Source organism: Biomphalaria glabrata, chromosome 13 (assembly GCF_947242115.1).
Source record: "Biomphalaria glabrata chromosome 13, xgBioGlab47.1, whole genome shotgun sequence".
NCBI lineage: Eukaryota > Metazoa > Mollusca > Gastropoda > Planorbidae > Biomphalaria > Biomphalaria glabrata.
This window is the reverse complement of record NC_074723.1, coordinates 23854970-23870026: the sequence shown is the minus strand read 5'-3', so window position 1 is coordinate 23870026 and position 15057 is coordinate 23854970. Positions and strand designations below refer to the sequence as shown.

The window sequence follows — 15057 nt, the reverse complement described above, 5'->3', positions numbered from 1 at the left end:
TTCTTTCCACCTTTATGCCCAGTGCCCCTTTACCGCCCTCTATTGTGCCCAGCGCCCCCCCAAAATCATGAAAACGCCCCGTTGAAGACCACTGACATACATACATACATTCAACATCACAATCATTAACAATAAAGTGTCAATCAAATGTAATACATACATACATACATTCTACAACACAGTCATTAACAATAAAGTGTCAAACAGTTTAAGGAGACTCACCAATGCTGTCAATCCATCTTGATCATTGTAACACATAATATTGAAGTGCAACTGAGTGAGCAGACTGCACAGGTTGTCTCTATCAAAATTTGTTCCTTTTCTAGGTGGCTTCCCTTCCACTTCATCAACATTGATAATTAATGCTAAGCCTCTTGGAATTTGTTTCATAGGGTAGGACTTGAAAAGAAAAGTAGACAATGGCATAAATAGTTGGATTTATTGGTGACTGTGATTAAAAAGTCAGAATTGTACTAACTCTTTCTCTCCTTATTAATGATATCATCATTGATCTGACCTCATTAAATTAATGTTTGGTTTTATAAACTTATATTTGTGTTAAATAAAAAGAGATTGCATTCTCCTATAATTCTATACCAAAAGTAACATTTTCTTATAACAAACAAAACTGTTATTGAAGTTTAATCATAACACGGTAGATTGTACGAATGTGAAAAATGAACAATTCTGTCAGAACGTGGAAAAATAATTACGGAGATAAAGAGTAATTTAATGAAGCAAAAGTTAAAAAAAAAAAATCAAAAGTTAAACCTTGTTACATCTAGCTTTATTTAGGTGCCCCAAAAGGTTGATAATTTCAAAGCTTAGTCCAATTAGAGAAAGCCCATTCATTACTACACTGTACAAAGTAACAACAAAAAAACAGTGTTTGACTGTTTTCAAGAATCAAAAATAAAACCAGTTGTTATAAAAAAAAATTTAAGTCACTAAAAAAAATGTTCACATCATTTCAAAATATTTGAAAAAAAGTTTTGAACTAAGCTCCCATCAGTAAGGAATACTCCTTGAAACAACCCACTCCTTTTAAAATAATGCAAGAATTGGATCAACAAAAATCAAAGGTTAAGGACAGCTAAGGCAGTGTTAATTCTAAAACAACTTTTACCTTTTTAAAATTTTGAAGAAAAAACTGTTTGGAAGTAGCTTCAACTTTAACATTAACACAACCATCTGGCAAATCCATTGAGCTCATATCTTCTTCAAAGCTTGCAGGCAAGTGAAACTTGTCTTCATTGAATTCAGTCATGACTCTGGTAATGTCTGTTTTATCTGAACAAACAGAAAAGGATCAAAAGAAAAAAAGTACAATCTACAATAATGAACTTACTTAGCATATATATATCTAAATATTTCAATGTTGTATCTACTCAAAATAGTGATCAATGTAATTTCTTTTGACTGATTTACAGCAGTTCTATTGCTAAACAATGTTCTTGAAAAACACATTTCCATTTACCGTTTAATCTGGGTTGCTCAGATAATTTAGTGGACAAAGTTGGAGTTGAAATGGAATACATGGATATATTATCTGTAAAGAGACATAAACCCAACATAAGTTTAATGCAATGTTAAATGAAAAATAGTAACAAAATTACAATAAAAAATAAAATCTACTAGACATTATGCTATCTTTGGTAGAAAAAAAATGTAATATGAAATAGGCAGTAAAGCTGCAGTAAAAGAGATAAGGACACAATAGAAACAAGTTGAGCTTGGGCAGGCAGACCATTGAGAAGAGAAGTTCCAGTTCAAAGACTAGTTTGAGACTCACCAACAGCATCATCAGTGTTGAAGCCTGGACCAAGAGTTTCTTGAACAGTTGTTTTTGATGCTGACAGCACACCCAGCTGACCTACAGTCACATTGAATCTTGGGAATGATTCTTGATCTATCCTGAAAGAGAAAAAAAAAACAACAATTTTATAATTAGTAATACAATTCTATTTTATATATATATATATGGTTCTGAGACATTGAGAGTAACAAAAATATATGACAACTCCAGACCTTTTCTAACAGTTGCCTTTGCCAGAAACTGGGAATCAGGAAGTCAGAAAAGATGACTACTGTCAACTTATGGGGGGAGAATCAAGTAGAAAACCCATAGCCCAAGACATTAAAAAGCAAAAATGGAGCTGGACACCCTGATAGAACCAACTACCAATGTTGCAAGGCAGGCACTTCATTGAAATTTGCAGGGAAAAAGGTAAGAGGGCAGGCCCAAACAAACCTGGAAGAGGTCAGTCAACAGCAATGCTGAGGATACTGGAATGACACAGGAGCAGATAAAGAAAAAGCTCTGTGACTAGAGGTGTTTGCAGCCCTTTCCCAGGGAGTTCACAGGAATAAGTAGTCAATAAAATTATAAAGAAATAATAATAACAATAAATTAAAATCACTAGAAAATTAATTGAGGTAGATTTAATCTTAGTTTACATTAGATAAGAAGTAGAAGTTTCACATTAAGCTTAGTTTACATTAGATAAGAAGTAGAAGTTTCACATTAAGCTTATTATACTTCCAGGTACTGTAGAGAGACCATGTAGAAAGGATGATCCAAAGAAAGCTGGCTGGACCAAGTAAAAGAATAGACCAGCATCTATCTTGATGTTTTGTTGCTGACACACAAGAGTAGATGGATTAGTTATGCACACTGTCACAGCACCTCTATGGTGCAAGTTGAGTTTATTGCGTCAGAAAACAACAACAACAGTGCTCCTATCTTCTACAGCTGTGAAAGTACAATGTACATCCATGGGTGCTCTACGGAGATTAGTGTCACATTCAATGAAATGATGATGATGAAGGATTTATTATTGTTTTGCTTGAATGCTATGCAAAGTTTGAGAAGATAGACGCTAGAACTTGGATAATCTTAAAATCGGTGGGGGTAAAGTAAAATGTATATTAAAATTTCCAGTTAAGTTTCATATTTTTAGACGCTATTTTTATTTTATAGAAATCTCTACTTCCATTTTGTCAACAATGCTATGTTTATTACAAACCGCATTTAAAACTAGTTGAAATATGGAATAAGAAAATTGTTTAATCAGGGTGCAATGAAAACTTCCTAGCCCAGGGTTTCTCAAACTGTGGGATGGGGAGCGGGTGAGACATTCTGATATGGCAGTGTGAAGTATTTTTTTGTCGAATACAGAATTCATGTCATTGTTTTACCAAGAAAAAAAAGATTTAGGTTCTTATCAACTCATTTTTTTACAGGACTCAGGTGTTGATGCACAACAAGTTGAAGAACTTTTAAATGACCTCATGAGGAGAGATTGCTTTGAACTTTTCTGTCAAGCGCTGCCAAGGCCTGCTACAAGATGTCTTGCTGAACTCTAGTGACAAATTTTACATACATGCTCAACAACCTTAAATGTCTCCTCACCATTAGCTCATCCCAGATCTTCTTGATTAGCTTTTTTTTTGGCCTGTGCTCTTTTTACTTGAGAGAAATAGTGCATTGCAGAGATGTCAGAAGAATCATTTCTGAGACTCAGAATGCAGGATGCTAACACTTGGACGCCATTAGGGATCTAACAGCACTACCCAGGCTCCTAGTTGGCTGGCTGGGTGGGTGGAGGTATATGTTACTAGTAGAGATTCAGAAACACTGTCCTAAACCCTTTAAGTTGTTACATAATGTTTGGCATCAATTGACAATAAAAGGTACACTCATCTTAAAAATATATAAATAATAATACAATAATAATTTTAAAATAAATAGAAATGAGAAATCCCTAAATGGTTGTTGAGATTTCGACATAAAAATGTCAGAAATTAATTTTAATAAAAAAAAATTGTAAAATCACAGAGTAGATAATTAAAAATTAATGTATCCTCCCTAACTCTCCTTTGCCAACAGAATCAATATTAAAACTGAGTAAGAATAACTTATGTTATCTCTATCTATGTGCATACATATTAAATATTTGAATGTCAAATTACATTTTATTTCTTTGGAAAAGAGCTGTTGTGTATGAAGCCAGTGCTATGTTAGGACATTTCAATCATAACTTGCATGCCAGTAAATATCATAATAAATTGTTAAGTCCTGAATGCCAGGAGTTGATCTTTCTTATAACATAAACTATTTATATAATATACTTGGGCATTTCAAAGTGATTCTAGAAAGTTTTAAATTTGTATTAAATATTATACAAAGTTTGAGCTTTTAAGCACAAACATTTATTTAAAAAAAATAAAACTGTTAAATAACTCACCTTTTAAAAGAACTTTCTTTATTATTGATTATTTGAGTTTGTAAAAGAGGATTTTGTGGCTGAAGTAGTTTACGAATGCTCTGAGTGTCCATCATATTTCTGCCCTCAGGTATAACAGTAACTGAGTTTGTGGGCAGAGAAAGGAAACGTGCTGCAAGATGCTCTACACCTTGAAGTCTCCCCGCTGGAGGAAGGAAGGCTGTAATGTAGCGTTGAGGGTCTATGATATTTGGATTTGATAGTATTTGGGGATTGTTCATAATATATGGTGAAATAGGAATGGGTTTGTCAGCAATAAAATGTTTCAGATGATACCTAGTTTCATCATCTTCAAAAGTTTCTGGAACTTCTCCTTGGACATTGTTCAATTGCGAAGGCTCTTCCTGTCTTGCAGCCTTGCATGGGGGAACATACTGAACAATTAAGTGTTCGTTGTCACTTTCTCTAATGCATATCGTGGCAGACTGAGGAGGAGATGGATTTGCTCTTTTCATGCCAGAGGCACAGTCTGTGGACACCATGGATGGCTGCAGAGGTAATGATGCATTTTCATTAGTATTCATAAAGGACGGAGTCAGCTGTTTGTTTGTGATAACTGAGGACGGTTGCTGTGGCCCAGTAGGTTGCTGGTTTGTGGGTGGTTGTAGTGATCCAACCAGTTGTTGATTGGTGGTTTGTATGGGTGAAGGTTCTGAAGCAGCAGGTGTAGGTGTAAATACTGTTTGTGATGCTGGTGGCTTTAGGTATTTTTTAACCACATCCACTTGAGTGTCATCTATGAGCGCTTGACAGAAAAGTTCAAAGCAATCTCTCTTCATGAGCTCATTTAAAAGTTCTTCCACTTGTTGTTCATCAACACCTGAGCCCTGTAAAAAAAAATGAGTTTGATAAGAACCTAAATCTTTTTTTTTTCTAGGTAAAACAATGATATGAATTCTGTATTCGAAACCTAAGACAAGATAAAAGAAGACAATAATAAAACAAAAACCTGGGCAGCAGTGAAATGTTGAATGGTATGATGTGGTGAAGGCTGTAATGGACTAAGAAATGATGAAGAATACTAATTAATGGTCAACTAATGCAACATACAGTGCACAATAAATAAATTGAACCCAAAAATACTTCTCTGATCACAGAAAATCAACTTTGAAAAAAACAAGACCATAGCATTAATTACTGATTCTGTAAAAAACTGATAAGGCTTAAAAATTTAAGTACCAGCTAAAAGCAGCACTGTAGCTGTAGAAGAAAAGGCTACAAAAAAAAAAAAAAAAAAAAAAAGAAGAAGAAAAAAGGAAAATGTGGTGACCATTTAACAGACTAGGCTAGATCTGGAAAAAATTAATTCTGCAACAGAGAAAATTGATAAAGATTTACATGTCAAACACATATGTGCAGTCTTCTTATGTACTTTAGATAAATGAAAAAAATCACAAGAGAGAATTTAAGAGGAATTTTATTATAGAGACACAAACAAGAAGAGGCCTAAATAATAATGTGTCAAAAATAAGGGAAAAAATATAGAGACTATTAAATCACATCCTTTGAATGTCCAGGAAAGTGTAGCAATGTAAGTTCAGTGAAAAATGTTTATTCCACTCATTCCATACTGTAAAAATTAAATTACAAATTAATCCTCCCTAAAAAAAACAGTAACAACCTTACATATAAGCATACTAATATCACTGGCCTATCTAAACCTATCACTAGAATGGAGCTTAATGATCTCCTCAGAAATCCTACTAGTCAAAAAAGGGAGGCAGGGCTAGAGGTAGATCTATAAAAACTTAACTAGGGTCTACTCACATGTTTTTGATGCATTTGAAAGGGAAATTGAGTACACCTAGTTTTAACAATGAGAGTAAACGTTTTTATTAGCTCTTCAAATCGTTCTTTTTATTTGGAAAGGATTTGAAAGATGAATTGATTTGAAAGATGAATAGATTGGAAAGATAACTTAAAACAGACTTGGGTTTTCTGCTTTTAGCAAGTTTGACATAACAATTTTTTTCAAATGTTACAATCAGAAATTATATTTATTATTTAGGCCTACCAATTAGAAATTATATTTATTATTTAGGCCTACTAATCCTATATTAATAAATTAAATTGAGAACATTCCTTTTTATTGTTTATAAGTTACGAAAATCTATTTATATCTAAAGAAGCAATACCTTTATCCTATTAATAGACCTTTGACTCAATACTTTTTTTTGTAAAAGTTGAGAATACAATCCATCCTTAACAGTGATATTCTCCACTAACTCCACCCGGTTAGCAGTAATGATATCTTTCTGTGCCTTGTCCATAGTGATGGAGTTGTAGCACGAACTCTAGAATGGAAGAATGAAAAAGTTACATTAAACAGAAATAGAAAAGTGTTAAAATTTTTGTATAGTGACGTGAAGATTTTGTGTTTGTATGGACTAATGTTTGTGAAACTGGAGACTATATGTACTTTTTTTTTAAGATCATTTGCAATTATAAGCATTATATGAATCACCCTCCTGGTTTTCAAACCTGATGCCATCCACTAACCTTTTTCAATCAACTTTTTTTTTTATTGCTAGATAAACCAGGTTCACCACAGTATAAGGCAGGCTTGGAAATAGGTACAACATAAGGAACTTTGTTTTCAAATCACTGTCCCATTTAAATCCCATTAACTCAAATTTTTAAAGCATTATAACTTGTCTACCTTATAAATTCAGATGCTTTTACTTTAATGATAAATATAGTGTTAAGTTGCAAGAATAGTTTTGGAGAAGTTGTTTTGATGATATGGTTGTTTAGGAGACAGGAGTTATGTCATGTCAATATTTTAGAAAACACTCAACCTTTTGTAATAATTGCTTTTTTAAAAAAAAAAGAAAGGAAAAAAAAAAGACAAATATTAAGAAAGAACAAAACAAAAAGTTTTCACAGTTTATTTAGAATTTAGATCTCTAGACTAACTAAATCTATTTTATATCTATATATATTGACATTGATGATACAGAAATACAGATCTAGATGAGATATATCTGGATCTAGTGACATCTAGTCAAAATTAATAGTCATGATGATGATATAGAGTTATAGAATATAATAATATAGTAATACAGAATAATATCTAGATTATTATACTACTATAATTTATAAATTATATATATAAATATATATATTGTATATAGATCTAGATCTACTTTAAATTTAGAATTTAGATCTCTAACTATATTCTATATAGACATAGAATCATAGAAAATTATGATAGATCTATAATAATTAATAGCAGATTTAAGATTCTAAAGTGTATTTTAGACATACTGACTGTAATAATTATAATTTAGAGTCTTTACTCAGACTTATTTTTAATTTTATTTTACTGTCTTTGATGACAGATTAGAAGTTTAGACTTATATTAATATTAGATATATGATTATATATATCTATGAATAATATAGATCTCTAGACATTCTAGATTGAATCTAAAATCTAAATATACTAATCAACCAGCGGTGTAGCATACGCCGCTATTTTGCATGTGTAAATTATTAAATTAAAATATTTTATAACTTATAACAGATTTCCCGCGGCCGCCTGATTTACCAGGAGCTCCTGGAAATCTACTGAAATTGCAAAATATATGAAAAAGTCATGGAAATCTCCGGAAATTATTAAAAATCTTTTGAAAACTCATAAATATCTCCTGAAATATATAGACAAAAATTGTCATTTTGGGGTGTCATTCAATATGGAAAACCCCAATCCTACAGGCCATAAATAGAAACGGCTTTATGCATTACCTGTAATTGTGTAATCTGGTGAAAGAAGCTTCTCGCGCCTCAAACTATTGAAGATTTACTTGAGGTCAACAATCTAGTAGATAGATTGAAACATTTGGTAATTCTTGCTTATTGAGTGCGATCTATGTAGGAAGTAAAACTTTTATGATATACTGTATGACTTTGCTACAGGCAAGGCTCATAAAGTAGTTCTGTACATAGTAAAGAATGAATAATATGCAAAGACGAATTTATTTTCTAATACTAACTGTTAATTTTTACTTATTATCTGTATCCCTACCCAAACTTAGCCCCGTGGTAATTCTTGCTATTGAGCGTGATCTATGTAGGAAGTAAAACTTTTATGATATATGTACTGTATGACTTTGCTACACGCAAGGCTCATAAAGTAGTTCTGTACGTAGTAAAGAATGAATAAAATGCAAAGCTGAATTTATTTTCTAATACTAACTCTGTTAATTTTTACTTATTATCCGTATCCCTACCCAAACTTAGCCTTGTGAAATCCGTTTCACATACAGCCCCACAACGGTTGAGTCCAGCCCTACTATTTAGTGACGGGTGAATACAGAGTAGATTACTTGTTTTCTACCCCCCCTTTTTTTTCGTCGCTAAAAATATGCGGGGTAGAAATAAATAAAAGTGATTTTTCCATGACTTCTTGATCACAACGGTTAAGTTCAGCCCTGTTATTTTGTGACGGGTGAATAAAACTTGTTCTACCCCCCCCCCCCTCTTTTTTTTTTTCATAATGTAACTCTAGTACGACTTTTAGAAATAAAAGAGTGATCTTTCCTTTACGTGGTGTCCAAACTTTTGAGCCATGAAGAGAATTATATATTATATATATAGAAAATATATATATTTATATATATATATATATATATAGATCTAGATCTACTTTAAATTTAGATCTCTAGACTAACTATTTTCTATAGAGACATAGAAAATTATGGTAGTTCTTTAATAATTAAGAGTATATTTAAGATTCTAAAGAGTTTTTTAGACATACTGACTGTAATAATTGAAATTTAGAGTCTTTACTTAGACTTTATTTTTAATTTTATTTTACTGTCTTTGGTGACACTTTAGAAGTTTAGACTTATATTAGATATACGATTGTATATATCTATAGAATAATATAGATCTCTAGACATTCTAAATTGAATCTAAAATCTAAATATATTATTTATTTATTATAATTATTATCTAGATATCATTAGGTCTCTAGCTAGACTCTAGTAGTAGAGTCTAGACTCTAGGACTCAGTGAGTAGTAGTACTAGATTGGCTACATCTTTGAATAATTTAAACTATAGATAATTAATAGACTAGTATACAAACTAGTAACTCTAGAGTAGTTTATTTAATCCGGACATTACATGAATTCGGACACTCGCTGTTTTTGTGGTCATTAAATCTTTATTTTGATATTTAATTTGAAACTAGCGTGCTGTATAATGTGCTTGTCCATTTTCCAATGATTCTGACCCAATTTCCTTCCATTTAGCTGTCTTTTTATGTAAAAAAAAAGAATTTCAAATGTGTAAGTCAGGTTGTTGTTTTTTCCTACGTTATCTTCCTAGGGTTAAGACTATATTTTTTAGTTGGCTAAGACTATGCTAATAATAATAATAATAATAATAATAATCTTTATTATCCGTAAGGAAATTTGTCTTACAATTTGTGCATTACACCAAACAAAAAACATTATAACTATAAGAAACCAAAGTGTACATTCACACCAGACTCACTCAATTTACATGTGACAAAGTTTATACCAGATTGTTCTTATTTAGTGATTTGATTGCCAGGGGAACAAAAGAGTGTTTGTGTCTGTTTGTCTTTGCAATCGGTGTCTTGTATCTCTTTTGTGATGGTAAAATCACAAAATCCTGGCAATATTTATTGATTCATAAGCCAAGTTGTTTGATTAAATTACGATTTTCTTACCAAAATTGATTTCAAACAGCCAGTTTTGGACATCAATTTTAATGATCTTATTAAATATTATATTTGTTCTTTTGTTGTTTTTTTATAGAGAATAAATGGGCAAATATTTGGAGTGAGCTTGGTACATTGAATGAAGTTAAATGCCTAGATCTAGACCTACTAGATAGATCTAAATTTATATAGAAAGAATATCTAATAGAGGATTCAGCTATTTAGGCAAGAATGGCTATCCTAACCTGTACTATACTACAAAAGATCATCTGTATTAGAAAATTATTAAAGTAATAAACAAAAAACACAAACGTTCAACACACATCTAATCATGCAAACATAAAATAAGTCTAAAAGTCTATGTAGAAGTCACTATCCCAGTGACCTAATTTTGGTAGTGTTCATATTTTTATTTTTTGTGTTCGTATTTATGCATAATTTGAAAACATCTTAATGATTTCATGTGAGGGGCTTTGCCTGGGGATCTTAAAATTTAGTTAATGTAGAATTAAAATCTGAGTTTATTGGTGCCTAAATATAGAGACTGTCTGAAATAAATAATAATAATTCTAGTTCTAGATTCTAGACTAGTAACTAAAATCGGTATACTCATACTGGTAAACTAATGAGTCTGACTAATATTAAATATAGATCAATAGATCTAGGGTAATCATTCGACGATTGGGTCCCTGGCCAGTTCTAGACTCTAAGTGAGTAATTCTAGTCGTAGATCTAGTCTAAATTATTTCTAACTCATAAAATTTAAACTAGATCCAGAATTCTATATATATAAATCTTAGACTTAAAAACTTAAATTAGATGGTTAGAATGCAGTTAGACTCTCACTCTAGTCTAGTACTCTTAGACTTAAGTTACTCTAGTTACACTAGATGTAGACTAGTACTTAGTAATAGATATATATATTATATATTATATGGAAGTCTAACCATGCTGTTTCAAAACTATATACTATATAGATGCAATATAGCAGCTAGTCTAGCAGTTTATAGGTCAGTAGAGTAAGTATGTCAAAGTACCTAGGCTATAGATATTACAGATATCTATAAATATTATTCTATATTGACTATATTAGTATATTATTTATAGATCTACTATTTAGTACTATAGATGTAGAATCTAGCTAGATCTAGAATAGATTCTAAAATCTAAACTAGACTTATCACTAATATAAATATTACTACTAGTTCTACACTTACTAACTAGATCTACTACTTCTTACTACTAGACTAGGACTGACTAGATCTAGGTCTAGATCTATAAATATATTTTTTTATTCTATATGGCCTCCTTCAGTCGTGAAGCGACTATGGATCATCTCATGGAAATGAGATGAATGCTTGGGCAAAAACATTACCAGTGGTCAGAACGATGTCGCCCACACACCAGTTCCCCCACTCAACGCAGCTGATGTATCCAAAGGAACGGCAGTGCCGATACAGTTTGGGATCAGCGGCGTCGCAGGTTCTGCCAGAGTTAGAGTGTAGCACTCCTAATCTGGGTGCTGCAAACTGCCTTAGCCTTCTACTTTAGGCTAGGGCTGCCAGTTCCTGATTTTTCCTCAGGGTTGACTCCCGAAGCCTTTCCCATGCCATGATTGGGTATATGGTAGATTCTTATAACTGAACACCGACTTTCGGGAACTAGGTCAATTTTTTATTTTATTTTTTTATTTGGTGAAGGTTTAACTTACAAAAAAACTGAAAGCAGATTCTTATTCTGCAACTAAAGGACTATAAAAATACCTGTGTTCCTTTGTATTACCACCCATAGTCAAGATTTTATTTTAAAATAAATTAGGTCACTTCATGCTCCTATTTTGAACGCAGTTTTTGGGCTTTCTCCTTTAGTTGAACAGTGAGCACCGGTATTGAACACCACTATGTAATTGCTAATAAATTATATCGGTATTACTTAAAAATTATTTAGATTGTAGTAAAAGAAGTAGATTCAATTTTGCAATATGTATTTATAGTCTATTTCCTCATATACTCTCTCTATTTCTCTCTTTATATATATATAGGCCTATATATATATATATATATATATATATATATATATATATATATATATATATATATATATATATATATATATATATCGTGTATAGTTTATTTATTTAAATACCTATATAATCTATGTGTAGAAACAGACATTAATTATTTTAATTTAATAAACATGATATTTTCTACTAGGCTACTTGTATTTTCTCTCTGTCTTTCTTTTAACTCCCATCCAAGGACCCTCTTCTTGTTTTCATAATTTGGATGTTCGTTTTGTGACACCTTAACATCCCCTCCCTCCCATAGATGCTTATAATTCTTTTCATGACTCTCTCCCCCTTCCCTCCACTGCCTGTTGGATAGTTTGTGACACTACTCGCTGAGTCCTGAGTGTATACCTCTCCTTACCGCCAGCTTATCTTGCGTGATCACATGCAGTGGGCATGGTCTCTGGCTTCAAATTAGCAGCCCACACTTTTTCTTTCATTCATAAGTTATATATTCTAGATATCTCTATCTAGGTCATGTTTATTCATTGAAAAAATCATAGATTTATTAATCCCAATAATATTTCTTAATACGATTTTGCTGTGTTCAAAAAGGAGAATGAGCTGAATTCATTATTATTTGTTTGGACACCCCCTTTTTTAATTTTATTTAACAGCTAACGGTATAAATGTGATTGGAATGTCTTTCTAAAGATGTTTGAAAGCTTATTTTGATATGCCCATCAGCCTACGATCAAACAGGCTCATGATATAGCCTTCATCCCTTATATGGGTATGAATTGCCGGGGGAGGTTAAAACAACACCTTAACATACATGGTTACCGAGAATCTAAATAACTGCCATCTGCTTTGGAAAAATGGAACAAAATTACCAGAACTTATCTAAAATTGGACATGCTCAGTCCCGAATCGTCGATTTTAGCTCCAAACATAAAAACAAATGAATTACAAACAAAAAAAAGCGACCCGTTTAGAAAGGAGAATCCGATGGGGTGTTCAAACTATAAGAGCCTCCTCTGTCTAGATCTAGCTGCAAGGCAACAGAGGTTTGAATTCAGAGTTTTCTTCTCCTAGGTGGGTAGCCAGCCATGGCTAACGAATCCCTCCTGTTCGAAGCTTACTGGATAAGGCGCCAGTTGCTCGCCTTTGCCCCATCTCCTGAGACTCCTGTTATTGTTAAGAACAGTTCCGCCACTGCGCCAGACTTAATAATTAAGAGCCACACGTGAAGGCCAGGATTATTAGATATTATATTATTATTATTATATAGTATAGGGATCTAGATCTAGACTCAATTAGATCTAGTAATTACATTATATTATTAATTATAAAATATAAAAAGCTAGATTAGAGATAGATCCACGGACCTGATCAGGTGTAGATCTATTCTCTCTCTACATACAGCCAGTGCTTCCGCTTTGGCCTTTGTTTTCAAAATATATCCAGAATGTAATGTTGATATGGAATTATAAGAACAATACTTAGATCACAGACCTATATATGTTATACCGGTATAATATATATAGGTCTGTGAACTAGAGCTTTTTCCTTTTTTTTAAATTGCCCCCCTCCCCCCCCCTTTTTTTCCCTCCCCCCTCTTTAAAAAAAAAAGGGGGGGGGGAAACAACCTATACTGACCAGTGGCGTAACTTTTGTTACTTTTCGATCTCTCAGTCATGGTATTTCTGTTTGAATGTCTTCTTTTGAAAAATCATCATATACGCCAATATTTTAAAACTGACATCTACAATAGTTCGTTGATTGTTGAGCTAAATAATTTTTGGTTGGATTGCTCCAAATTTATCTGCTACATCAATGATTGCTTCAAGTAGAAGTTGGAGCTCAGAGCTAGCTAGAAAACGATCAATGCACATAAGATTGAACCTCTTTTTCTCTTCATAAAAAGTGAGTCCGGCATCTTGGAATCGCTCGCCTGACATTTTTATCTTGCTTTTAATTTTTTTTTCTGAATCAAAGTGCTTTTTTTTTTAGAAGAGCACATTTTTTATTACACTTTGTGTTAATGTGCTATGCTTTTGTTAAAAAAGGTTCAATAGTTTAAAGATTGACGTACTCTTGTGTATCTTTGGCCTTCTTGTAGGCCTACATCTTCCCCCTCCCAAAAAAAAAGTATATGTATAAGTATGCCCACAAAGTGCATGTCATATATTTTCGTTGGTGGAAGGGTGGGGGGGAACCAAGCATTATTTCCGTTATTTTAAGCTTTAAAAATGCATATTCTGAGGTATCTACAGTGCAATTAGCTTGCTACTCTTCCGCTAAAAAAGGTCAAAAAACAAATCTGCTATTCAATGGAGTCCAGCGACTGGTAGAAAATGGTAAAAATGCTTTAGTTTTTGTATTGGAGGGGGAAGGGAAACCACAAAACCCCTTTTGGCTAATCTCATGAAATTTGGAAACTGTAGTTTGCTTACGTTGGCTGCACTGGGGCAGTAAGTAAAGTTTCCCTTTCAGACAATGAGGTCTGAGGCAAGTGGTGGTTTGAAGACCCTACCCTCCCGGCTACGCCCAAGTGTTATATTATAGGTTTAAACCTAATTCTCTATAAAATATATTAAGTTTGATAACGCATCGAAAACTGGATGTATGCATTCGTTTGATTACATAATGTATTAATCTATTTGTACATGTATGTAGTCTGAAAACTATAAACAATACAATAGCAGCCTAATGAGTTTGAAGCTTTTTGGTTTTACTTATAGATTACAGACGTTTCTTCAAAAAATAAGATTGTTGTGTCTTACGCATTTCATGTGTCAATCTAGTCATGCATGTTGATCTGTGAGTTAAAATATGCTAAATCATTGGTTTTCCTGGCTGACTCAGGCAACCCATTCCATTAAAAGATAAGAGAAAGAAGAACGGTTAGAGAGGCACTTACTTGATGTGAAAAGCTCTTGCTTCCTCCTAGTACATTCTAAAAAACGCGATTTGTATATGGATATACCATGACCCATTATTTAAAATATAAATTTCCTTTCATTAAATATCGGATGTGACAGCGCTATATAAATTATTGTAATTATTGTAAT

At 32.5% G+C, this 15057-nt stretch overlaps 1 protein-coding gene across 3 annotated transcripts in view; it reads right to left on the bottom strand.

Moving 5' to 3' along the window:
* Positions 1-13464, bottom strand: part of LOC106067681 (uncharacterized) — a 62302-nt gene extending 48838 nt beyond the window's left edge. The window contains exons 1-8 of one of the 3 annotated variants that reach the window (XM_056008038.1): positions 13372-13450; positions 8033-8105; positions 6422-6580; positions 4248-5113; positions 1793-1914; positions 1478-1549; positions 1127-1290; positions 223-399 (exon numbers count right to left, since the gene is read on the bottom strand). In XM_056008038.1, coding sequence (XP_055864013.1) covers positions 223-399; positions 1127-1290; positions 1478-1549; positions 1793-1914; positions 4248-5113; positions 6422-6556 — 1536 coding nt within the window. In that variant the 5' untranslated portion in view covers positions 6557-6580; positions 8033-8105; positions 13372-13450. Of the gene's footprint in view, positions 1-222; positions 400-1126; positions 1291-1477; positions 1550-1792; positions 1915-4247; positions 5114-6421; positions 6581-8032; positions 8155-13371 lie in introns of all 3 variants that reach the window. The other 2 variants (XM_056008040.1, XM_056008039.1) reach the window with 2 other exon arrangements.
* Positions 13465-15057: the final 1593 nt, after the last annotated feature.